The sequence below is a fragment of the Sphaerodactylus townsendi genome, linkage group LG06, assembly GCF_021028975.2.
Source record: "Sphaerodactylus townsendi isolate TG3544 linkage group LG06, MPM_Stown_v2.3, whole genome shotgun sequence".
NCBI lineage: Eukaryota > Metazoa > Chordata > Lepidosauria > Squamata > Sphaerodactylidae > Sphaerodactylus > Sphaerodactylus townsendi.
The window spans coordinates 129,543,183-129,565,384 of NC_059430.1; the positions used below are offsets into that span (position 1 = coordinate 129,543,183).

The window sequence follows — 22,202 nt, forward strand, 5'->3', positions numbered from 1 at the left end:
TGGGACCTTTTGCATGCAGAGCTGGTGGTTTGCCACAGAGCCACAACGCCTGCCCCTGAAACTGAACATGTTAAAACTGCATTTTACAGACCCCAGACTATTGGTGTCTCTGGCTCAGTACAGCCTGTCCTGACATGCAGTGCCTCTCCAGGGCGTCCAGCTCTCCCACACCGGAGTTTCTTGCACGCTGGGAACCAAACCCCAGACTTTTTAGATGTAAAACAAGTACTCTGTTACTGGACCTGATGGCCTCTCCCCATCTGGCCCCAGCAGAACAGAGCTCTGGATCAGGGGTCTGCAACCTGCGGCTCTCCGGATGTTCATGGACTACAATTCCCATCAGCCAGCATGGCCAATTGGTCGTGCTGGCAGGTGCTGATGGGAATTGTATTCCATGAACATCTGGAGAGCCGCAGGTTGCAGACCCTTGCTCTGGATCATCAAAGACAAAAAGGTTTTCACCTGAGTATCATTTTGAGCACTGAGTTTCCCATGTTATCAACTTGATGCAGACGGTACAACTGTCTTGCAAGATAGGCCAGCACTGCTGAGTGGCTTAACCAAGGCTAGCTTGGGGCTTGAACCAGGATCATCGTCACTCTCTCTTAACCCATTCATTCTCTTAAAATACAACAGAGGAAAGATATATGTCTATTGCACAGGTGTCAAACTCGCGGCCCTCCAGATGTTATGAACTACAGTTCCCATCATCCCCTGCCAGCATCATGCTGGCAGGGGGTGATGGGAACTGTAGTCCATAACATCTGGAGGGCCACGAGTTTGACACCTATGGTCTATTGAATCAATTATACGATGAATCAGCTAATATTTCCAACAATTTTATAGTCCCTTTTTTTATACTTTCTATATTTTGTTGCAAAAAAAAAAATCAACAGACACCCAAAAGACCACAGGACAGACTGAGATGCTCACAACCCGTGGTGGGTGTGGGTGGGGTGAAGGGAAGGTCACTTACCTTCCTGTTTGTGGGGCAGGGGGCTTGGCTGGGTGGGCAGAGGCCGGGCACCTTCTTCTGCATTCAGAGAGGAAAAGAGTTTGAAGGAAACTATTAAAAAGGTTTTAGCGTCACCTACGCTGCCCAAAGAGCGGATGCGTTCCAAGTTAACAGGATCTCAGGACATGACCAGGGCTATTATTTTTCCTGACAGAGGTGCTGTGACTTGGGCAGTCGGAAATTCAACCACTGGAAACTGGGGGGTATTTAACTGTACCAGTTAAATAAATGCAGATTTAACTAGATTTATTTCCAGGGGGGAAAAATAAACTAAGGGGCAACTCAACTTTTGTGGTATAGTCCCTCCAGATATCAGGAACAGTCCCTCCAGAAAGCAGTTACCTAACCCCACTCCAACCCATGAGTTGGAAAAGGAACCTAGGAGTTCTCACTCCACCTCCTTCCTCCTCCCTGTGGAACAATGTGGAGATGAAAATGCCCTCTACCTTTCCTGCACGACCCATCTCCTTTGGGGTCCTGCCAAGCCCAGGAATTATGGTACCCACTGAGTGCCTGACAGGTTGTCAGGCCAGAGTTTGGCAGAGGGATGGACAGGGAAGAAGAGTGGGGTGCAACCTTACCTCTCCGAGAGGAGTTGGAATCTTGCCACAAAGTCCGTACCGTGTAGGAACCTAGGGAGGGAGGGAGGGAGGGAGGGAGGGAGGGAAGGAAGGAAGGAAGGAAGGGAGGGAGGGAGGAAGGAAGGAAGGAAGGAAGGAAGGAAGGAAGGAAGGAAGGAAGGAAGGAAGGAAGGAAGGAAGGAAGGAAGGAAGGAAGGAAGGAAGGAAGGAAGGAAGGAAGGAAGGAAGGAAGGAAGGAAGGAAGGAAGGAAGGAAGGAAGGAAGAGGCAGAGGAGAATGAATGGAAAACAGGATACAAAGCAGACTTGTACCTACACGAGAGTCAAGTCCCAGCAACCACTGCTTTGCCCTCAAAAAACATCTCCTCACGCATTTTTCATTAGTTTTCTATAAAACACTCATGGTCCACCTTTCCTCTTGGTTTTATTTTTATGTATTATTCAGCTATTTGTTCTTACTAACTAACTAACTAACTAACTAACTAACTAACTAACTAACTAACTAACTAACTAACTAACTAACTAACTAACTAACTAACAATCTATAGTCCCTCTTTCTTATTTGGACTCAAGGGGGATTACACAGGGTCACTCTATAAGAGCAACAGGACAGGGCCCGCAATAAACAGTAGAATAGTGACACTGTAGACCCGGAGTGTCAAACTCATTTGTTACGAGGGGTGGATATGTCATAAATGTGACTTGGTCAGGCCAGGCGGGGGAGGGGGGGGGGAGGAGCCGTGCCTGGACTGGCCAGCCCACAGTAGGGTTGGCTACCTTTAGAGGGCTATCAGGCCCGCAAGCCAGTTGAGGCAACCCCCTCCCTTGCTTCCAATCTGACCTCAACTGGCTGGCAGGCCTGATAAGTTTGACACGTTTGACACCCCTGTGTTAGACTTTTCACATACGATGAAGAAGAAGAGTTTGGATTTATATCCCCCCCTTTCTCTCCTGTAAGGAGACTCAAGGTGGCTGACAAGCCCCTTTCCCTTCCTCTCCCCACAACAGACTCCTTGTGATGTAGGCGGGGCTGAGAGAGTTCTGAGAGAACTGTGACTCGACCAATGTCACCCAGCAGGAATCTAGGAGCGCGGAAACACATCTGGTTCACTAGATAAGCCTTTGCCACTCAGGCGGAGGAGTGGGGAATGAAACCCAGTTCTCCAGATTAGAATCCACCTGCTAGGAGCAGCAGTGGCGTAGGAGCAGCAGTGGCGTAGGAGCAGCAGTGGCGTAGGAGGTTAAGAGCTCGTGTATCTAATCTGGAGGAACCGGGTTTGATTCCCCCGCTCTGCCGCCTGAGCTGTGGAGGCTTATCTGCGTAGAAGAGTTTGGAATTATACCCTCTTGACCTCAACGAATCTTTGAGTCTCCTGCAGGAGAGAAAGGGGGGATATAAATCCAAACTCTTCTTATTATTGTTATGCTCTTAACCACTGCAACATGAGGCGACCCTTTATAACTTCAGTGAGTTAAGTGTTAGTTAAAGGGACAGGGGCCCGGACCAGGAAAAGCGTCCCCAGGAAAGGCAATGGGGGCAGGGGGCGGAGAAAGGCCCAAGGCAAACCTGTGCAGTTTGGAGTTTCATTAAGGACTGAAGTTCCGCTGATGGGTTTCCCTTCTGGAGAGGAGCACCAGCAATAGCCGGTCTGTTTGTGGCACTGAACCTAGAAGGGGAAAAGAAACAGGACAGCATAGTCCCAACTCCGCGCTCACTCTTCCCCTCCCACTATCAGGGGTGTCACTTTGTTTAAAAGTAAGCAATTATTCTATCTCCCTCAACAACATTCTCTGAGGATACAGCTGGAAACGTCCTAAAACAGTGACGGCGAACCTTTTCGAGACCGGGTGCCCAGATTACAACCCAAAACCCACTTATCTATCGCAAAGTGCCAACACAGCAATTTAACCTGAATACTGAGGTTTTAGTTTAGGGGAAACGGTTGGCTCCGAGGCGCGCGTTACTCAGGAGTAAGCTTGGTGGTAGTCGGTGACTTTGCTTTGAAGCAACAGTGCAACTCTTCCAACGGGTGAATCGCGACCCTAGGAGGGTTTACTCAGAAGCAAGCCCCATTGCCAGCAACCGAGCTTACTCCCAGGTAAAGGATCGTGCTTTAGCTCTTCGCATGAAAATCAGTAGGGTTTAACAGCGCTTAACAGGGTTATCTACACTGCTTCCCCAAAACTAGGTCTTAGGTTTAATGCTAATAGAGCCCAGCAGCCTAGGCCAACCTAGGTGTGGGGGGGGGGGGGCAACTTTGTTTGCGCGTGCCCACAGAGAGGGCTCTGAGTGCCACCTCTGGCACCCGTGCCATAGGTTCGCCACCACTGTCCTAAAACCTTCAATATTTACTGTATCTCCACACACAGCCACTTAAAGGCTCACCCTGCTTGCTTTCCCCACGGCATCCTGCCATAATCTCACACCCTATTGATTTGAAGAAGGAAAAGGAGGAGGGGGAAGTGTTTGGATTTATATCCCACCTTTCTTTAGGTTTTAGGAGACAGAGCTGGTGGTTTGCAATGGAGCCCCTGGAACTGAACAGTTTTTTGTTAAGCGGCTTACAAACTCCTTTCCCCTCCTCTCCCCACAACAGACACCTTGTGAGGCAGGTGGGGCTGAGAGAGTTTGAATCTTGGTGGTCTCTAAGGTTCTACTGAAATTAAATCTAGCTTCCTGGGGGATCCTAGAAGGGAGATATAAGAAGATACCTAAAGAAAGGAGGATCTGTTCCTGCAATCTAGAAGAAATGGACACTACAGGCCACATCCCTCCTCCCTCCGCTGCCCTCACTTCAGAGAAATAAGAGCCAAAATACTAGACCCAACATTAAATAACTTCCAGGGGCTATCCAGAAAATGTACATGTATAAGGAAGTTTTCTCCTGGAGAGGACAAAAATCCAAACTGGTCTAGACTGTTTGCCAACTTTTGTACATTTGTTATAAAGAAACGCAAACCAGTGAGCAGGCAACTGATATTGTATTAGAGAAACAGATATATGAATATATGGCTCACAATCATTATTAATTATTAATATTATTACTATTATTATTTTAATGTAGGATTGAACAAATGGGAGTGCAGACAGGCCGAAAGACAATAAGTAGGCAAGCCCACGCATATACAGATAATTTTAATTTGACTGACTCATTTTAATGGTAAGTTATGGATTGGATTCATTTTAACGCTAAATTATAGATCGGATTTATTTTAACGCTAAGTTATGGATTGGATTTATTTTAACGCTAAGTTATGGATTGGATTTATTTTAACGCTAAGTTATGGATTGGATTTTTTAACGCTAAGTTATGGACTGGATGTATTTTAATGCTAAGTTACCGTATGTATGGGACAAGTGAAACAAATTAGGCCTCAGTGTTGATTTTAGGGTATTTTATATATTACAATTACACTGGGAATTACATGGTTGAGAGTGTGTATAGAATTTGTTGATCCTTGACTGTAATTTGCTGTATGGAATTTATCGGTCCCTGACTGTAATTTGCTGGTCTTTGACTGTAATAAATTGAATTGAAATAGCTTCCTGGGGCAGCTGTTCCATAATGGTGTGGCTGCCACTGAAAAGGCCCTGTCTCACGTGCCCACCAGACAAACATCAACCTTGCAGCAAATCTCCATAATTCACATCAACGCCGTTACAAACATGAGCAGTCAGGGTGGTGGTAGTAAAGGCTATTTAAAAAAAACAGCATTCTGGGGATTCCCAGGGACAGGCAGGAAGTGAGAAGCACTACTAGGAAAGGCTTCAGGGATTTACCTGCAAGAAGGATCCATCTTCATCGCACTCTGGAATATAGGTGGCGTGTGCCTGGCGGCGGGACTGCGAGAGGGCGGTGGCTCGGTCCTCCTGGCAGCGGGTAAGATTGGCATCTGCATTGGGTCAGACGGGGCAAGGTTGGAAGGAGACATGAAAAACGGTTTTGGAGTCAGGAGTGAACAACAGCGTCTTGGTATGCCCAGAGAACATTACTCTCAACATTTAGATCCTCTACCCTATAACAACACAAGCCTTTATTGGCGTATAAAACAGGACAAATTTTTAAAACAAAACAAGGTTAAGAAATGCAGTTAAAACTACTAATTTCCAGCATAAAATTTGCAACTGTTTCACAAAAGAGTACATCAAGGAGGCTGTTCAGGAGGTTCCCAGGTATCTTATAACACTCTTGCCACTGAGAACATTGCAAGAAAAATTGAATTCATGTATTTCATGCGTATCTTGCTGTATTTAGGGCATAGAAACAAAGAATGGTCAAGTGTTTCGACCGTAGTCATATCACATGAACAAACTCTTTTAGAACGTTCCATATTCTTAAATCTTCCCTCCAGCAGAGCTGATGGCAGCACATCTTACATCTTGCCGTAGCCATAAGGCTCTCCTCTGGGTGGGATTAATCCTTGCAGATCGAAGATATGCTGCCATGTAATTCCAACGGCTCGCGTGGGATTTCACATAATGTGTAAGTCGAGGAGAACAGGTTGTCTTGGCAAGGCAAGAGTCAAATTAAATGAAAATCAAGATCCAAGAGCCTATTCCTTTCCATCTAATATCTCTGAAGGCGTCCACCTTGGTGAGCATAAGGAGTGATTCCAAGGGGAAACGAATAGCGTCAAGCGTTCTAAAGATCAAAGTATACCATTCTGAAATAAAGTGATCTGATAACAGAGAGGGAATATAGCTATTGGATCCCTCCTCTACCCTATAGCTCTGGGACAGAGAGGGTTCCTAAGCTAAGCACACAACTTCCATTCAGCCAGAATCCTGACTATTTCCCATTCCAGAAGTTATTTTCAGGATGTAAGGCGGGGTTGTATCCCAGGGACATTATCATATCCGCAGAAGCAAGCTGCAGACCGAAGGTCTTATTCCCCCATCCCCTTTTTTTAGGAAATAAAGATGGACTCAGTAGTGATCCCCTCAGGAATGGAGCTGAGGCACCACAACGTGGAAGGCCTGATACCCAGAATCCATCTGCTTCAGGTGAAGAAGGGCATTTACCATCAATCTCATTTGATTCCTGGGCAGGTGCATAGGGGAGTAGTTGGTTCTGATCCCACACATTTACCATTTTCTAGTTCATAATGGACACTGGAGAAGAAAAGAGGCCTCCATTGGAGGAGGAGGAGGAGGAGTTTGGATTTATATTCCCCCTTTTTCTCCTGCAGGAGACTCAAAGGGGCTTACAATCTCCTTGCCCTTCCCCCCTCACAACAAACACCCCGTGAGGTAGGTGGGGCTGAGAGAGCTCCGAGAAGCTGTGACTAGCCCAAGGTCACCCAGCTGGCGTGTGTGGGAGTGCACAGGCTAATCTGAATTCCCCAGATAAGACTCCACAGCTCAAGCGGCAGAGCTGGGAATCAAACCCGGTTCCTCCAGATCAGAGTGCACCTGCTCTTAGCCACTACGCCACTGCGTAGAAGAGTTTGGAATTATACCCTCTTGACCTCAAAGAATCTCAAAGCAGCTGACAAACTCCTTTCCCTTCCTCTCCCTACAACAGATATCTTTTTGAGGTAGGTGGGGCTGGGATAGTTCCCAAGAACTGGGACTAGCCCAAGGTCACCCTAGCAGGCTTCATGTGTAGGAGGGGGGGAAACAAATCCAGTTCACCAGATAAAAGTCCACCGCTCACGTGGAGGAGAGGGGAATCGAACTTGGTTCTCCAGACAAGAGTCCAGCGCTCTTAACCACTACCCCACGCTGGCTCTCTTTGAGTCATGCCTGGAACCAAATGGGCAACCAATTATTATTTTTTCAGCATTGGTATGACATCGCCCCTGACCTGGGCTCATTCCGCACCTGCAGAATAATGCACTTTCAAACTGCTTTCAGTGCTCTTTGAAGCTGTGCGGAATAGCAAAATCCACTTGCAAACAGTTGTGAAAGTGGTTTGAAAACGCATTATTTTGCGTGTGCAGACGGGGCCCTGGAGAGTCCCAAGCTAAGCCTGGTCTTGTCAGATCTCAGAAGCTAAGCAGGGTCGATCCTGGTTAGTATTTGGATGGGAGACCTCCGAGGAATACAGGAGTCATGACACGGAGGCAGGCAATGGCAAACCACCTTCAAATGTCTCTTGCTGCCTTGAAAACCCTACAGGGTCAGCTGACCTAGGCATGAGAAAAATGACATTACCATCCGGACATGCCCCAACTGATACCTTGGTTGTCTGATTTCAGAGGAGCTGAACACTTTCCAAGGTACACTGGCTCCCAGTGGAATTCCGAATCATCCACAAGGTTTGGGTATTAACCTTTAAAGGCTCCTATAAGGGCGGCCTGGGGCCCTGCGTAGACTCCTTCGGGACCACCTTTACCCCATATCCTCTTCCTACACGGCCTCTGCGTTCGGGCAGAGGGCTAATTTACTGGTGGTTCCCAGCCCCTCAATGATAATGGGTTGTAGCCTCCACCCGGGCCAGAGGCTTTTATGGCCCCTGCCCTTCCACCTGGTGGAACACTCTTCCCCTCCAACTGTCCAGGCCCTGCGGGATCTTGGAGAGTTCTCGTGAGGGGAACCCGTAAGACCGAAGCTGGTTGTTCACCTGGCTTTTTGGGGAGGCCAGCCGCTGAGGGTGAGCGCCCTCTTTGCCTCTCCCTTTTTAACACTCTGGGAGCTGTGACACCTAGATCTACCGTCCCCCTCTCTGGGAGGGTTTTGTTGATAGTTTTAATACTGGACGCTGAGTGGTTTTTGTAGAACGCTGTAATTTTATGTTTTTAATGATGTTATTTATATTAATTATTTATTGTTTATGTAATATTAATTTGTTGTTCACCGCCCAGAGCCCTCAGGGGATGGGGCGGTATATAAATAAGATAGATAGATAGATAGATAGATAGATAGATAGATAGATAGATAGATAGATAGATAGATAGATAGATAGATAGATAGATGGATGGATGGATGGATGGATGGATGGATGGATGGATGGATGGATGGATGGATGGATGGATGGATGGATGGATGGATGGATGGATGGATGGATGGATGGATAGATACAAAAGCTCTTTAGCTCTTGGTCAGCTGATACACGAACTCCCTCCACCCGGCCCCCCCGCCCTTCCCACCAAGTCTCTACCTACTGTTGGGTTCTCGGTGGGCACCTCCGCCGCAGTGGGACCGTGGCAAAGCCTCCAAGAAAGGTTCGCGGCAACGCGCTCTCTGGAAAGCGCACGGAGATTTGTAGAGCTTCCCGTCAGAGGCGCAGATGGGTCGCCCTCTCTCCCGCGGACATTCCACCAGGCACGGCGCTGCTTCTCCTCGCTCGCTCTCCGAGATGATGAACTGAAAGGGGACACGTCGGACAAAAAGGCACTGAGTCATCATCGGCGGGATCTTGTGCACAGAAGCACAGGAGTGAATGCTCTTTGCAGAGGGAGGGTCAAGAACGAAGAAGAGTTTGAATTTGTACCCCGCCTTTCTCTCCAGTAAGGAAACCCAAGGCAACTTACAAACTTCTTTCCTTTCCTGACCCCACAACAGACACCTGGCACACAGGGGGGACCCCAAAGAATCTCCTGAGCTTTTGTTCAGCTCTTCCCCTAATAGACTTTATTGAAAGTATGGCCAGAAAAAAATGTTTTACATTTGATGTTATGTCGTTCATTAGTTATATAGATCAGAATTGTTGCCAAGAATGTCGTAAATCCCTTGGATGGTTTTTTAAAATAGTTTATTTAATTTTCAACATAAAACAAGAGAAGATAACAATACAAATAAAATTGTTGGTATCTGGGAACATATAGAAAGGATATACAGTTATCTGTGATATTGAAGTTTGTTAATTTTACTTACTATCTGTGCCAACTTTCCTGGACTTTGCCCTACTTTCTTAATAAAATGTTTGATAAATAAACACAAAGAACCAAAAAAAGAAGACAGATGCAGTGGTCAACTGCGGAAATCTAAAAAGGCAGGAACCTGGGCAAAACCCGGGACAGATACATAAGTGAAAAGAAGGACAAAGCACAGTGATTCGTTGCAGGGGACGGACCACGTAGGGTAGCGGAATGAACTTCTAGGACAGTGGTTCTCAACCTTCCTAATGCCGTGACCCTTTAATACAGTTCCTCATGTTGTGGTGACCCCCCAACCCTAACATTTATCCATTTTACAAATGGAGAACACTGATGCAAAGAGTCTTAGGCGACCCCTGTGAAAGGGTCGTTCGACCCCCCAAAGGGGTCGCGACCCACAGGTTGAGAACTGCATTTCATAAGAACATAAGAACAAGCCAGCTGGATCAGACCAGAGCCCATCTAGTCCAGCTCTCTGCTACTCGCAGTGGCCCACCAGGTGCCTTTGGGAGCTCACGTGCAGGAGGTGAAAGCAATGGCTCCTCATGCGGCTGTTGCTCCCGAGCACCTGGACTGTTAAGGCATTTGCAATCTCAGATCAAAGAGATCAAAGAGATCAAAGAGGATCAAGGTTGGTAGCCATAAATCGACTTCTCCTCCATAAATCTGTCCAAGCCCCTTTTAAAGCTATCCAGGTGAGTGGCCATCACCACCTTCTGTGGCAGCATATTCCAAACACCAATCACACGTTGCGTGAAGAAGTGTTTTCTTTTATTAGTCTTAATTCTTTCCCCCAGCATTTTCAATGGATGCCCCCTGGTTTAATTCTAGGAAGAAGGGCAGGATAAATTCTAGGAATTTCTAGGAAGAAGGGCAGGATAAACATGGACAAGATACAGAGAATCGTGGTCTTTTAGCCACTCTCGATGACTCTGCTGGGGACAAGGGGAAGGGTTTTGTGGCACTGCCACAGAGACATAAGCAGTGGTGGGATTCAAATAATTTAACAACTGGTTGTTTACAAGCACCATTTTAACAACCGGTTCTGAATCCCACCCCTGCACATAAGTGGAGTAAGGTGGGGGTAACTTTTGGAAACAGTCGATAGCCGGGCAACTTTGGAGGGTATATTGCGACAGCCACTTTCTCAGGCCACAAGCAGTCCTCGTGGCTTAAGAAAGCAGCATATTATTCACTTGTGAAATGGCCAGCCTAGAGGCCACTATCTGGTTAAACATCATAAAATTTGGGCTGCATATTCATTATCAAAGCTCCGACAACTCACTGACGCAACTCACCTTGAGAGAACTCCATCACTCTAAATGGTGCACAACAGTTATAACAAAGATTGTGGGATTGGGCTACAATAGTGACTCTCTGAACATGCTAACCCTTACTGAGACATTTGCCATCATCAAAGAGCGGCTACTAGCAATGGATTATCAACAACTGCAGAGCTTGGCCAACAAATCCTGCTCACCAACGAACGTGGCAATTCCATTTGTGCAGGGAAACCCAACCTACTATATTGCAGCGCTTACCAACCCTATATATAGGAGAGCCTACATGCTGGCTAGATTTAACATTATGCCATCCCCGCTCCATAGAGGAAGACTCAAGGGTCTACCAAACCATAAGGGGCTTTGCCCCTGTAGCCCAGGGCAGTTGGATTCCATTGCGCACATTCTCCTCCACTGCCCACTTTACCAGAATCCAAGATCCAGCTTGTTATTACAAATCATTGACTCTATGAAAACCCTGACAGAGCTTGATAAAGTAAATATGCTCTTAAACTGTAATGACCTTGACTGTTGTCTCGCAGTTTCTGGCTGAGGTTTGCGAACTGAACTTATGATCCAGTGTGAAGTTTTATCTAGTAATTTTAACTGTCTTTATATTGTATGTTCTGTATGCCAATAAAGGCTTATTGAAATTGAATTGAATTGAAATAGCCAGCCTGTGAACTTTGCTCCACTTTGCATGTCTACTCACCAACCTATTTCTGACTTCCTTTGAGCAGAGACGGTTTACCTAAATATGAAGGGATGCTTTGGAGCATGGAGGACGATTGCAATGAACTAAAATGACTGGACTGCACTATGCCAACTGATAAACCACCCATCGTGCCTTCAGAGGCACTCTGCAAAGAACCCCTTTTATTTTTCCATCCACTTGTTCTCGCCCCTGCTAATTTTAAATAAAACATTTAAAAAACATAAGAACATAAGAACTAGCCTGCTGGATCAGACCAGAGTCCATCTAGTCCAGCTCTCTGCTACTCGCAGTGGCCCACCAGGTGCCTTTGGGAGCTCACATGTAGGATGTGAAAGCAATGGCCTTCTGTGGCTGCTGCTCCTGAGCACCTGGTCTGCTAAGGGATTTGCAATCTCAGATCAAAGAGGATCAAGATTGGTAGCCATAAATCGACTTCTCCTCCATAAATCTGTCCAAGCCCCTTTTAAAGCTATCCAGGTTAGTGGCCATCACCACCTCCTGTGGCAGCATATTCCAAACACCAATCACACGTTGCGTGAAGAAGTGTTTCCTTTTATTAGTCCCAATTCTTCCCCCCAGCATTTTCAATGAATGCCCCCTGGTTCTAGTATTGTGAGAAAGAGAGAAAAACGTCTCTGTCAACATTTTCTACCCCATGCATAATTTTATAGACTTCAATCATATCCCCCCTCAGCCGTCTCCTCTCCAAACTAAAGAGTCCCAAACGCTGCAGCTTCTCCTCATAAGGAAGGTGCTCCAGTCCCTCAATCATCCTTGTTGCCCTTCTCTGCACTTTTTCTATCTTTTCGATATCCTTTTTGAGATGTGGTGACCAGAACTGGACACTGGACTCCAAGTGCAGTCGCACCACGGCTTTATATAAGGGCATGACAATCTTTGCAGTTTTATTATCAACTCCGTTCCTAATTATCCCCAGCATAGAGTTTGCTTTTTTTCACAGCTGCCGTGCATTGAGTTGACATTCCCATGGAACTATCAACTAAGACGCCCAAATCCCTTTCCTGGTCTGTGACTGATAGCACTGACCCCTGTAGCGTGTATGTGAAGTTTGGATTTTTTGCCCCTAATGCAGTGCTTTGAGCCCTCAATAATGTTTCTTCTTGGAGAACTAGTTCTGGCTCGAATTCTTCCCTTTTCCAGTTGGGCAAAGGACCGGCTAGCTCAGGTTACCAGACGCATCTGTCCTCGGTTGTAAGATCACCATTTGCATTAAGTGGGGATCAGTGCACACAGTACAACCCTACAGAAATTACACTGAGGAAGGCTCACAGCAATTGCTGTCTACTTTCAGATGAAGTCTTGTTGTAAGTATAGCACAGTGATGGCGAACCTTTTTGAGACCGAGTGCCCAAACTGCAACCCAAAACCCATTTATTTATCCAAAGTGCCAACACAGCAATTTAACCTGAATACTGAGGTTTTAGTTTAGGAAAAATGGTTGGCTCTGAGGCGTGCGTTGCTTGGGAGTAAGCTTGGTGGTAGTCGTTGGCTTTGCTTTGAAGCAACCGTGCAACTCTTCCAACGGGTGAATCACAACCTTAGGAGGGTTTGCTCAGAAGCAAGCTCCATTGCCAGCAACCGAGCTTACTCTCAGGTAAAGGATCATGCTTTAGTTCTTCCCATGAAAATCAGTGGGGTTTAACAGCGCTTAACAGGGTTACCTATACTGCTTCCCCAAAACTAGGTCTTAGGTTTAATGCTAATAATCGAGCCCAGCGACCCAGGCCAGCCTAGATGTGGGGGGGGGGGGGGGCGTGATTTCCCTCCCACATGATGAACTCTGTTTGTGCGTGCCCACAGAGAGCTAACCGGAACCTGGATGTACATCAGTCTCGCACAACTTCAAGGCTAGTGGAACATAAATTCCACAAATCTGTGCTTCCAAAATGTATACATTTGTTAGAACAGCAACGATTTGAAAGTGCAGGGACTACAGTCTGCTCCGAAAACTCTGGCTGTTCTCACAGTTTCAAACCACTGCCACTCTAACAATGTTTTCGTACATTTTGAAAGCACAGACATATGGAATTTACGCTTCACTAGCCTTGAAGCTTGTGCGAGACTGGCGCTCATTCGAGTTCCAGTTAGCTTAGTGAATGCTTCATACTTCCACAGGATTTTTATTAGTGTTGTTAGCACCCGTATTTCAGATACCTTGTGGTACTTTTGTAATGTTTGTAGGTGTGGACACATATTATACTTACAAGAACTTCACTTGAAAGTAGACAGCAACTGCCGTGAGCCTTCCTCAATATATTTCCTATTGTGTGGTACTAGGTCAGTGGTGGCGAACCTATGGCACGGGTGCCAGAGGTGGCACTCGGAGCCCTCTCTGTGGACACGCGCAAACAAGAGTGCCCCCCCCCCACACACACACACATCTAGGCTGGCCTGGGCCACTGGGCTTGATTATTAGCATTAAAACTAAGACCTAGTTTTGGGGAAGCAGTGTAGGTAACCCTGTTAAGTGCTGTTAAACTCCACTGATTTTCATGTGAAGAACTAAAGTGTGATCCTTTACCTGGGAGTAAGCTTGGTTGCTGGCAATGGGGCTTGCTTCTGAGTAAACCCTCCTAGGGTCGTGATTCACCAGTTGGAAGAGTTGCATGGTTGCTTCAAAGCAAAGCCACTGACTACCACCAAGCTTACTCCTAAGTAACGCACGCCTCGGAGCCAACGAAAACCTCAGTATTCTGGTTAAATTGCCGTGTTGGCCCTTTGCGATAAATAAGTGGGTTTTGGGTTGCAATTTGGGCACTCGGTCTTGAAAAGGTTCGCCATCACTGTACTAGGTTGTAAGCTGTTAAATATTCTCCGAAAAGGGAACGCGTCTGTGACCGGCAGAGAGGGAGAAGAAGCCGGCAGAGAAGCGTGGCCACATTTTGACCAAACCCCGACTCTGAAGGGATTGCTGCGTGCTCTTTGGATCGAGGAATGCTGTTGGAAGACAAAATGTGTTGCCAATTTGGGGGGTGGCCGTGATGACTGAATGGATGCATTCACCAAGTCAGACTGCATGCACGCATCCACGTATATTCCCTCCCCAGAGTTCTGGGCCTCTCCTCTCCAGTAGTCCTCTTGTTCTGTTCTCCCTTCTCTTTTGGACCTCCTCCTCCTCTGCCCCCCTTCTCCTTGCCCCTGGGGGGCACCGTAGTGCCTTGTGTATTCTGGCAGCCGTTGCGGCAGCTGCTGGAAGAAGTTGGTTTAGCTAATTGCAGTGTCAACAAACACAGGCCCAAGAGCGGCCCATTAAAAGCCAACCACGGTTTCGGACCCTTGACGTCTTACAAGGTGTCGCTCTTTTTCCATCACAAGAGCCCAGACCACCGGGGCGGCGGCAGGGGGGCCCAAGACCAGCCTGGGTTGTGCATAAAAACACAACTACTTGGAACATCTGGAAAACGAACAGTTTTAACTCTTTGCATATTTCTTGCTGGGGGGCTGGTAATTTGCAGCTAACTGGATTCTTTCTTTTTTTTAAAGATTTTTTAATTGATATTTTGGATTGTTACAGATTTATTATACATCTTTATATTTCATCCTCCATACCCTTTTACCCCTCCTTTTACCCCTCTTCTTTTCTTCTTTAGATGTGCAGCAGCAGGTCCATTCTTTCTAATCTTCTTATCCAGGTTTCTTCTGTAATTCCAATTTCATTGAACCAGTCTTTAAATTCAGTCCAGATCCACTTCATATCTTTTTGTTTTTCTTGCCATATTTGGTTTCTTGACATTATGTCAAAAATTTCCAATTGTATTTTTTCCCATATATCAGTGATGGCGAACCTTTTCGGGACCGAGTGCCCAAACTGCAACCCCAAACCCACTTATTTATCGCAAAGTGCCAACATGGCAATTTAACCTGAATACTGAGGTTTCAGTATAGAAAAAATAGTTGGCTCCAAGGTGCACGTTACTCGGGAGTAAGCTTGGTGGTAGTCGGTGACTTTGCTTTGAAGCAACTGTGCAACACTTCAAACGGGTGAATCACGACCCTAGGAGGGTTTACTCAGAAGCAAGCCCCATTGCCAACAACCAAGCTTACTCCCAGGTAATGGATCATGCTTTCATTCTTCTCATGAAAATCAGTAGGGTTTAACGGCGCTTAACAGGGTTACCTACACTGCTTCCCCAAAACTAGGTCTTAGGTTCAGTGCTAATAATCTCCCTGAAATAATCCCACTATTATCACATGACGAACTCTGTGCAGCGTGCCCACAGAGAGGGCTCTGAGTGCCACCTCTGGCACCCGTGCCATAGGTTCGCCATCACTGCCATATATATTCCAACCATTTCTGCATTGTCCAGATTTTTTTTGTCCTTCCATCCCAATGCTATTACTGCATGGACCGCTCTGATCATGAGTTTGAATAGCTTTCTCTTTCTTTGTTCTATTATTGTAGAACCCAGTATGCCTATAAATAATAGATCTATGTTTATCTTTATTTAGCTAACTGGATTCTGAGTAAGGACTCCCCTTCATTTCCTATACGGAAGTTTGGAGCTTTTAACAGGCAAAAGTACAACAGGTGCAGTGTTTTGTGGCGATGCCAGACCTACTAATGTTCTACCTGGGGTGAAGCTGTTTAAAAATGCCATGAGTCTACAAAGAGAAACCGTATCTGATCGATCTATCGATCTATCTACCCTGTTTCCCCAAATATAAGACATCCCCGAAAAATAAGACATAGTAGAGGTTTTGCTGAAGTGCAAAATATAAGGCATCCCCCGAAAGTAAGACGTAGCAAAGTTTTTGTTTGGAAGCATGCCCGACGAACAGAACACAGAAAAATAAGACATCCCCTGAAAATAAGACATAGCACATCTTTGGGAGCAAAAATTAATATAAGACACTGTCTTATATTCGGGGAAACACGGTATCTCTCTCTCTCTCTCTCTCTCTCTTTATTAATTACATTTATATACCGCCCTCCCCTGAAGGGCTCAGGGCGGTATATCAATCAATCAATCAATCAATCAATCAATCAATCAATCAATCAATCAATCAATCAATCAATCAATCAATCAATCAATCAATCTATCTATCTATCTATCTATCTATCTATCTATCTATCTATCTATCTATCTATCTATCTATCTATCTATCTATCTATCTATCTGGCTCATAGACTGCCCTTCTCCACAATGGACTCAGGACAGTTTACAACAGTCAGCCTCAATAAAAACGGTACAATAAAAGAACAAACAGTAAATCCCATTTCGCATTTCAGCACCATATACTAATAACAATGAGAGAGAAAATAAAGTCATAATCAAAGATCTAATAAATAGTAGATAGCCACACACACACACACACCCCCATAAAACCAAAACCATCTATGTATCATGATGGGATAGGAGGAGGAAGGGAGGTCAAAACGGTACCCCCCGATTCTGGGTGAGAACAGGTCTCTTTTGTGATTTCCAGGCAGAATATAGTTTCTAAAAAGGTTCTCGGGCTCAAGCTTATTGGGTGCAAAACCCTTCTAATGACAAATGCCAGAGGGAAAAGCTGGAGGGACTTTCTTCTTCCTTTCTCCAACCTCAGCGTCACGACAGAAGGCGACTTTGTCCTTTCCTCTGCAGCACCTTGGGCCAGAATGAAATAGTTTCTCCTCAAAAATTCTCCCCCAGGACAGCGAATATTCAGCAGGGGATCTCAGACGTCTACGGGACCAGTTGTTTGACATCTGGCTCGGAATCAGGTAATATCTTCCTTCTCAAGTGATCGACTTAGGGCTTTTTCGTGCACACCGTTTGTTCTTGAATTAAGGCAATCCGCATCGACATCCTGACCTTTGTGTTGCTGTTTCGTCGCTCGAGATCATTCACACACCACCAGGTTGTTGTGGATGTTCTTGTTGCTTCAGAAACCCCTTGGTTTTGCATTGCCCTGGAATGCAGTACAAATGAGAGTTCCGATTGGCTGTTTTGCCGTCCAAGGGCGTGTTCCGTGTGATGTGTCATCACGAGCTAACGAGTCAGCGTGATTTCACTATCTCAGTGTACCACTGTGTTGAGAACTCGCTATCTCGAGATATCGGGGCGGCGTTGGAAACAATACACTGCATGAGCGACCGCGAGGAGGGGGGGGAGGAGAGTGAGACGGAAACGAAACAGTGAAATGTGCCAAGAACTGGCAAGCTTCCCACCGCGATCCTGATTGGTTGAGGGAAATCGCGATCACACAGTGGGTTTGGATCCTCGCTGTCGCTTTGTTCGAAGTTAAGTGCTTTTGCAACCGAGGCACCAGATTGTGTGTGTGTGTGTGGGGGGGGGATCCGTTTTATCCAAGAAAGTTGCACAATTATCGAGCGACAGGAAAAATGTGAGACAAAGGCTGAAATGAGTGACAGATTAGGGGTCGAGGCAATTACTGCGGCTTCAAGCAAAAGCGAAAAAAAAGGCAGAAGCCGTGACGACCTCATATATTAAATCAAGAAGAAACCGTGTGTGCGAAAAAGCCCTTAGTGCCACCAGGGTGTGAAAAGAGCTCTCGTGTGTGCTAAGGTGGGGAGAGTTCTGGCACTGGAAACTAATGCTGAGACTCAATCCCGGCTCAAGCGCAAACCTGACCGACCGGAGGGGGGGAGGGGGATGGAAAACAACTAAGCCTTGGAGTGGAAAAATGGCTCCCCTGCTCCTGGGAGTATCTCATGCTCTCCCTTCCTGCCCACCAAACAGACACCCACTTCAGTGGCAGGTTTCTCCAGCAAAGAGCAGCTTGTTCGGGTATTCTGGGGAGGGGGGAGAGGACAGTGTCCCTCCTCTGCTGCCGAACCCCCAGCTCAGATCCCTGCAGAGAAAATGGGCAGCTTCTGCCAAATTCTGATAGATGCTGCCTCTCTTGATCCCCAGTGGCCCATTTTGATTTATAGCCTCTCAGAGAGCCTCTTCACGGGCTGCAGACTCCGAGAGCTGTGATCCAGCATGCTCCGGAGAAGGTATTTTTCCTTGCTGGTAGTACATACCAGCATCCCGCTTTCCAGGCACCGAAAAAAGGATGAACAAATTTCGTAGGCCAGTTATTTCCAGCTGAAAAACACACACACACACACACACACACACACACACACACACACACACACACACACACACACACACACACACACACACACACACGGTTTGTTCTCGCTTCTCCTTTGTGTGAATCAACACCAGTTTATCGTCACACCCTTTTCTGCTTCCTCACTGGTGAAATTTCACCCACTTACACTATACCTCTCATTAAAGTATCATTGCCTACATAGGGTCAAAACTGAATTCCAATTAGCTTTGGGAAGCCAGGTCACCAAGAGGATGGGTGTGCTGGAGGAACCGGGTTTGATTCCCAGCTCTGCCGCCTGAGCTGTGCAGGCTTATCTGGGGAATTCAGGTTAGCCTGTGCACTCCCACACACGCCAGCTGGGTGACCTTGGGCTAGTCACAGCTTCTCGGAGCTCTCTCAGCCCCACCCCCCTCACAGGGTGTTTGTTGTGAGGGGGGAAGGGCAAGGAGATTGTCAGCCCCTTTGAGTCTCCTGCAGGAGAGAAAGGGGGGATATACATCCAAACTCTTCTTCTTCTTCTTCTACTTTGCCTGAGATAATAAATACCTCCAACGGGTGTCACAAAAACCTCAGAGTCAAAAAAAAAAAGGGTGCACAGGTACAACACTTTTTTTCCAAGACACAATTTTCACACAGCCCTTATTGTAAGGTTGCTGCTTAGCCTTGGAAGGTTTTCGTCTGACAAGGTTGGCGGGACGCCCAGATTGGGGAGTGTTTCCGGTATCTGCAGTTTCTAGTATCTGTATCTTCTGTTTCTTCTGCCTGTCTGTGTGAAACTGTTTCAATACGGTTTTCGGTTGGGAACTACAGGTGTTTATCTAACTTTGGCGGGAAATGGAATTTTATCAAAATGCCCTACCAGTCATATCTTGGTATCACAGACAGTTCAGACTAAGAAGGATGTCATCTTAATTCTTGGACTTTGATGCTAAGAGGAGTTAGTCTGACGCATGCTCTCCCCCTTCCAAATCAAGAATGCATTGCAATAGACAACGCCTTCCCTGAAGGCTCAGCCACTCGGATCTGGATAACAACAGCGCAGCCTTCAGAAGACACACCAGTCCTCAACTTCACAAAGAACACGCAAACGCCTCATGCACTGATTCCAGCTAGCTCAACTTATACCCTCCTCCCAGGGATTAATTTAATATAAAACCTCCTGCCCAACTATCAAAGAACCATCAACTTTCCCAAGTTTCTTTGTTTAGCCTTCCAGCCTCATTCTAACTTAGAATGTCCCTGGTTCCAATATCATCAATGCAGTCCAGACGTAATCAGATGTCAGGCACTCCCAGGTTGTAACCCATTCATGCCTTTTCCACAGGATTGTTCCCACTTGGGAACAGAACTATGCTTTATTTTTAGAAAGTGACCCCTCTGACCATTGCCAGAGATTAACTTTTTGTTGTGTGGACAAATACTTAATTAGCAGAGTTAATGCAATAATGAGGCAGAGACCAGTTGCTTTACTGAAATAAAGTTTACTTACTACAGGGAAGGGAAACTTGGAAGAAAAACAATAAACATCTTTCTTACTAGCTAGCACCAACAGCCAGCTTGCTGCTTAGACTATTACATGGCTACTAAGCTATAGACTTAACTGACTGAACACGTGCAGAGTGCAACACACAGAAGATATATCTAAAGCCTACGTGCAGACCTGCATGTAGGCCACCCAACCAATAGGTATCAATTACCTGGTCACTGACTTCTGACCTCACTAACTAATTAGCAGGCAACAATTAACTCCTTCATTACTGGATTGTGTTACTGGCACTTGCCAAATCCCATCACTTTTCCTATAACTAGACACCCCACCCCACCCTACAAATCTTTGGCTCTTTGCACTTGGATGTCTTCCTTGCACCTGTGAACAGTGCTGGCTGCTGTCTTTGTTTCCCCTTTGGACCACTTCAGTTCTGGAATGGAAAATATCACCTTCCCCTCAAAGCCCTCTTCTATTTCCATCTATCCTTCACCTCTCTCTACATCCTAGACTCCTCTGTATGTGTTTTGCAGAATTGTGTGAGTATTTTCATTATTGTTGGTTCTTTAATAAAATTGTAATTTCCCACCCCTAAAGTTTTGGTTTTGTGTGGATTTCTATGGGGGTCTGGACTCTGTATAAATTGGTGTAGACCCCCAGTTACCTGCTCTCGCATTGTAAGGTTTGTCCCCTGCTAATTCCCCAAACTTAAAAGAAACAGACCAGATTAATTCAGGTAACAAGCCCTCTGGATCACTCAGAAACGAGACAGCATCATCCTTGATCTGAGATTGCAAATGCCTTAGGAGACCAGGTGCTCAGGAGCAGCAGTAGCAGAAGGCCCTTGCTTTCACCTCCTGCATGTGAGCTCCCAAAGGCACCTGGTGGGCCACTGCGAGTAGCAGAGTGCTGGACTAGATGGACTCTGGTCTGATCCAGCAGGCTCTTCCTTATGTTCTTAAGGCCCTTGCTTTCACCTCCTGCAGGTGAGCTCCCAAAGGCACCTGGTGGGCCACTGCGAGTAGCAGAGTGCTGGACAAACTGAGAATCTATTTTCTTGACCTGCGCTTGAAAAATCTGTCTTGAGTGCTGAAACTGTGCAGAACTTCCACATTCAGGGGCAGTAAACCTCTGAATACCAGTGCCAAGAGGCGACATCAGACTTTGGCCTCTATGCCTTTTTGTTGAACCTCAGAGAGTTTACTGTGGGGAGTTTACTCCAAGCATTCCCTCTCTACAATCCCAGATGCAGAGAAATTATGCACAGCTACGTGTTTGTGTCCCCTGCTCCTTCTTCTAGGCTCCTTTGTTTACAATTTAGACATCACAAACATTGAAGATAGAGCTATTATTCAAACATCCTACATTGTGCAGAACTAGCCACCACCTGGGGGCTGGAGCAATATATGACGTGCACTCCTTAGCTAACTATTATGTATCTGAAATTCATTCCACGATTGATAGTGAAAAACCACATTATGCGCTTACTTTGAGAGACACAGTATTATAAAATTATATGCCAAAAGCTATACCAAAAACAAAATAGTCACAGGCAACTAAAATAGCGAGGGAAAAGACTGGAAGGTTTAAAGATAGATTTTTTTCAAGTGGAATCAAGTACGCAACACTTATATCACATACATGTATATGCATATTTTTTTAACTGTATGGCTTATGCATAATATAAAAAACTGCTAATAAAAACTTTGGCAGGTTCAATTGTTCAAGTTTCATGGCTGGATGCATTCTAGCATTTATGAGATTTATTTTGTAAACTCTTCAGATTCTGAATCTCCAAAGTTCAGGCTGCCTGTGTGCTGTTTGCATAATGCAGTTTTATAGTGCTGAACTGTTTCCTATAAAGGGATTATTTTCACATTCAATGCATTAAGGATCTTGTGCAAATGCAGTTCACAGATAACATACTGTGCTTATGCTAAAAAATAACAGGTAAAGGCCACAGATTAGCTTTTGTTTTGATTAGCCCCCTCGCGAAGCCTCTGCTAAACTGAAAGTAGAAAGCTGTCTTTTATTTCAAAATTTAGCAGTGCAATTTTCATGATCTCTTTACTGTCCCTGCTGGCTCCATCCCAGCCCTTTGGCCAGTTTCCTGCCCGCTTCGTGTAGGAGCCAATGAGAAGAAGGCTCATTTGCATGCAGGCTCTGAGGGTGCTGGGGGGCAGTTTGGAGGAAATATCCTTTTGAAGGGGCAGAAAGGGAGGAGGGCAAATTACAAA

At 45.9% G+C, this 22,202-nt stretch overlaps 1 protein-coding gene across 1 annotated transcript in view; it reads right to left on the minus strand.

Annotated features, from left to right (window-relative positions):
• The window catches only part of LOC125434153 (SPARC-related modular calcium-binding protein 1-like), a 48,660-nt gene that overhangs the window by 20,435 nt on the left and 6,023 nt on the right, over positions 1-22,202 (minus strand). Inside the window, exons 2-6 of the mRNA XM_048499157.1 lie at positions 8,703-8,904; positions 5,377-5,489; positions 3,163-3,262; positions 1,597-1,647; positions 977-1,033 (exon numbers count right to left, since the gene is read on the minus strand). Of these exons, the coding sequence (XP_048355114.1) occupies positions 977-1,033; positions 1,597-1,647; positions 3,163-3,262; positions 5,377-5,489; positions 8,703-8,904 (523 nt within the window). The remainder of the gene's footprint in view (positions 1-976; positions 1,034-1,596; positions 1,648-3,162; positions 3,263-5,376; positions 5,490-8,702; positions 8,905-22,202) is intronic.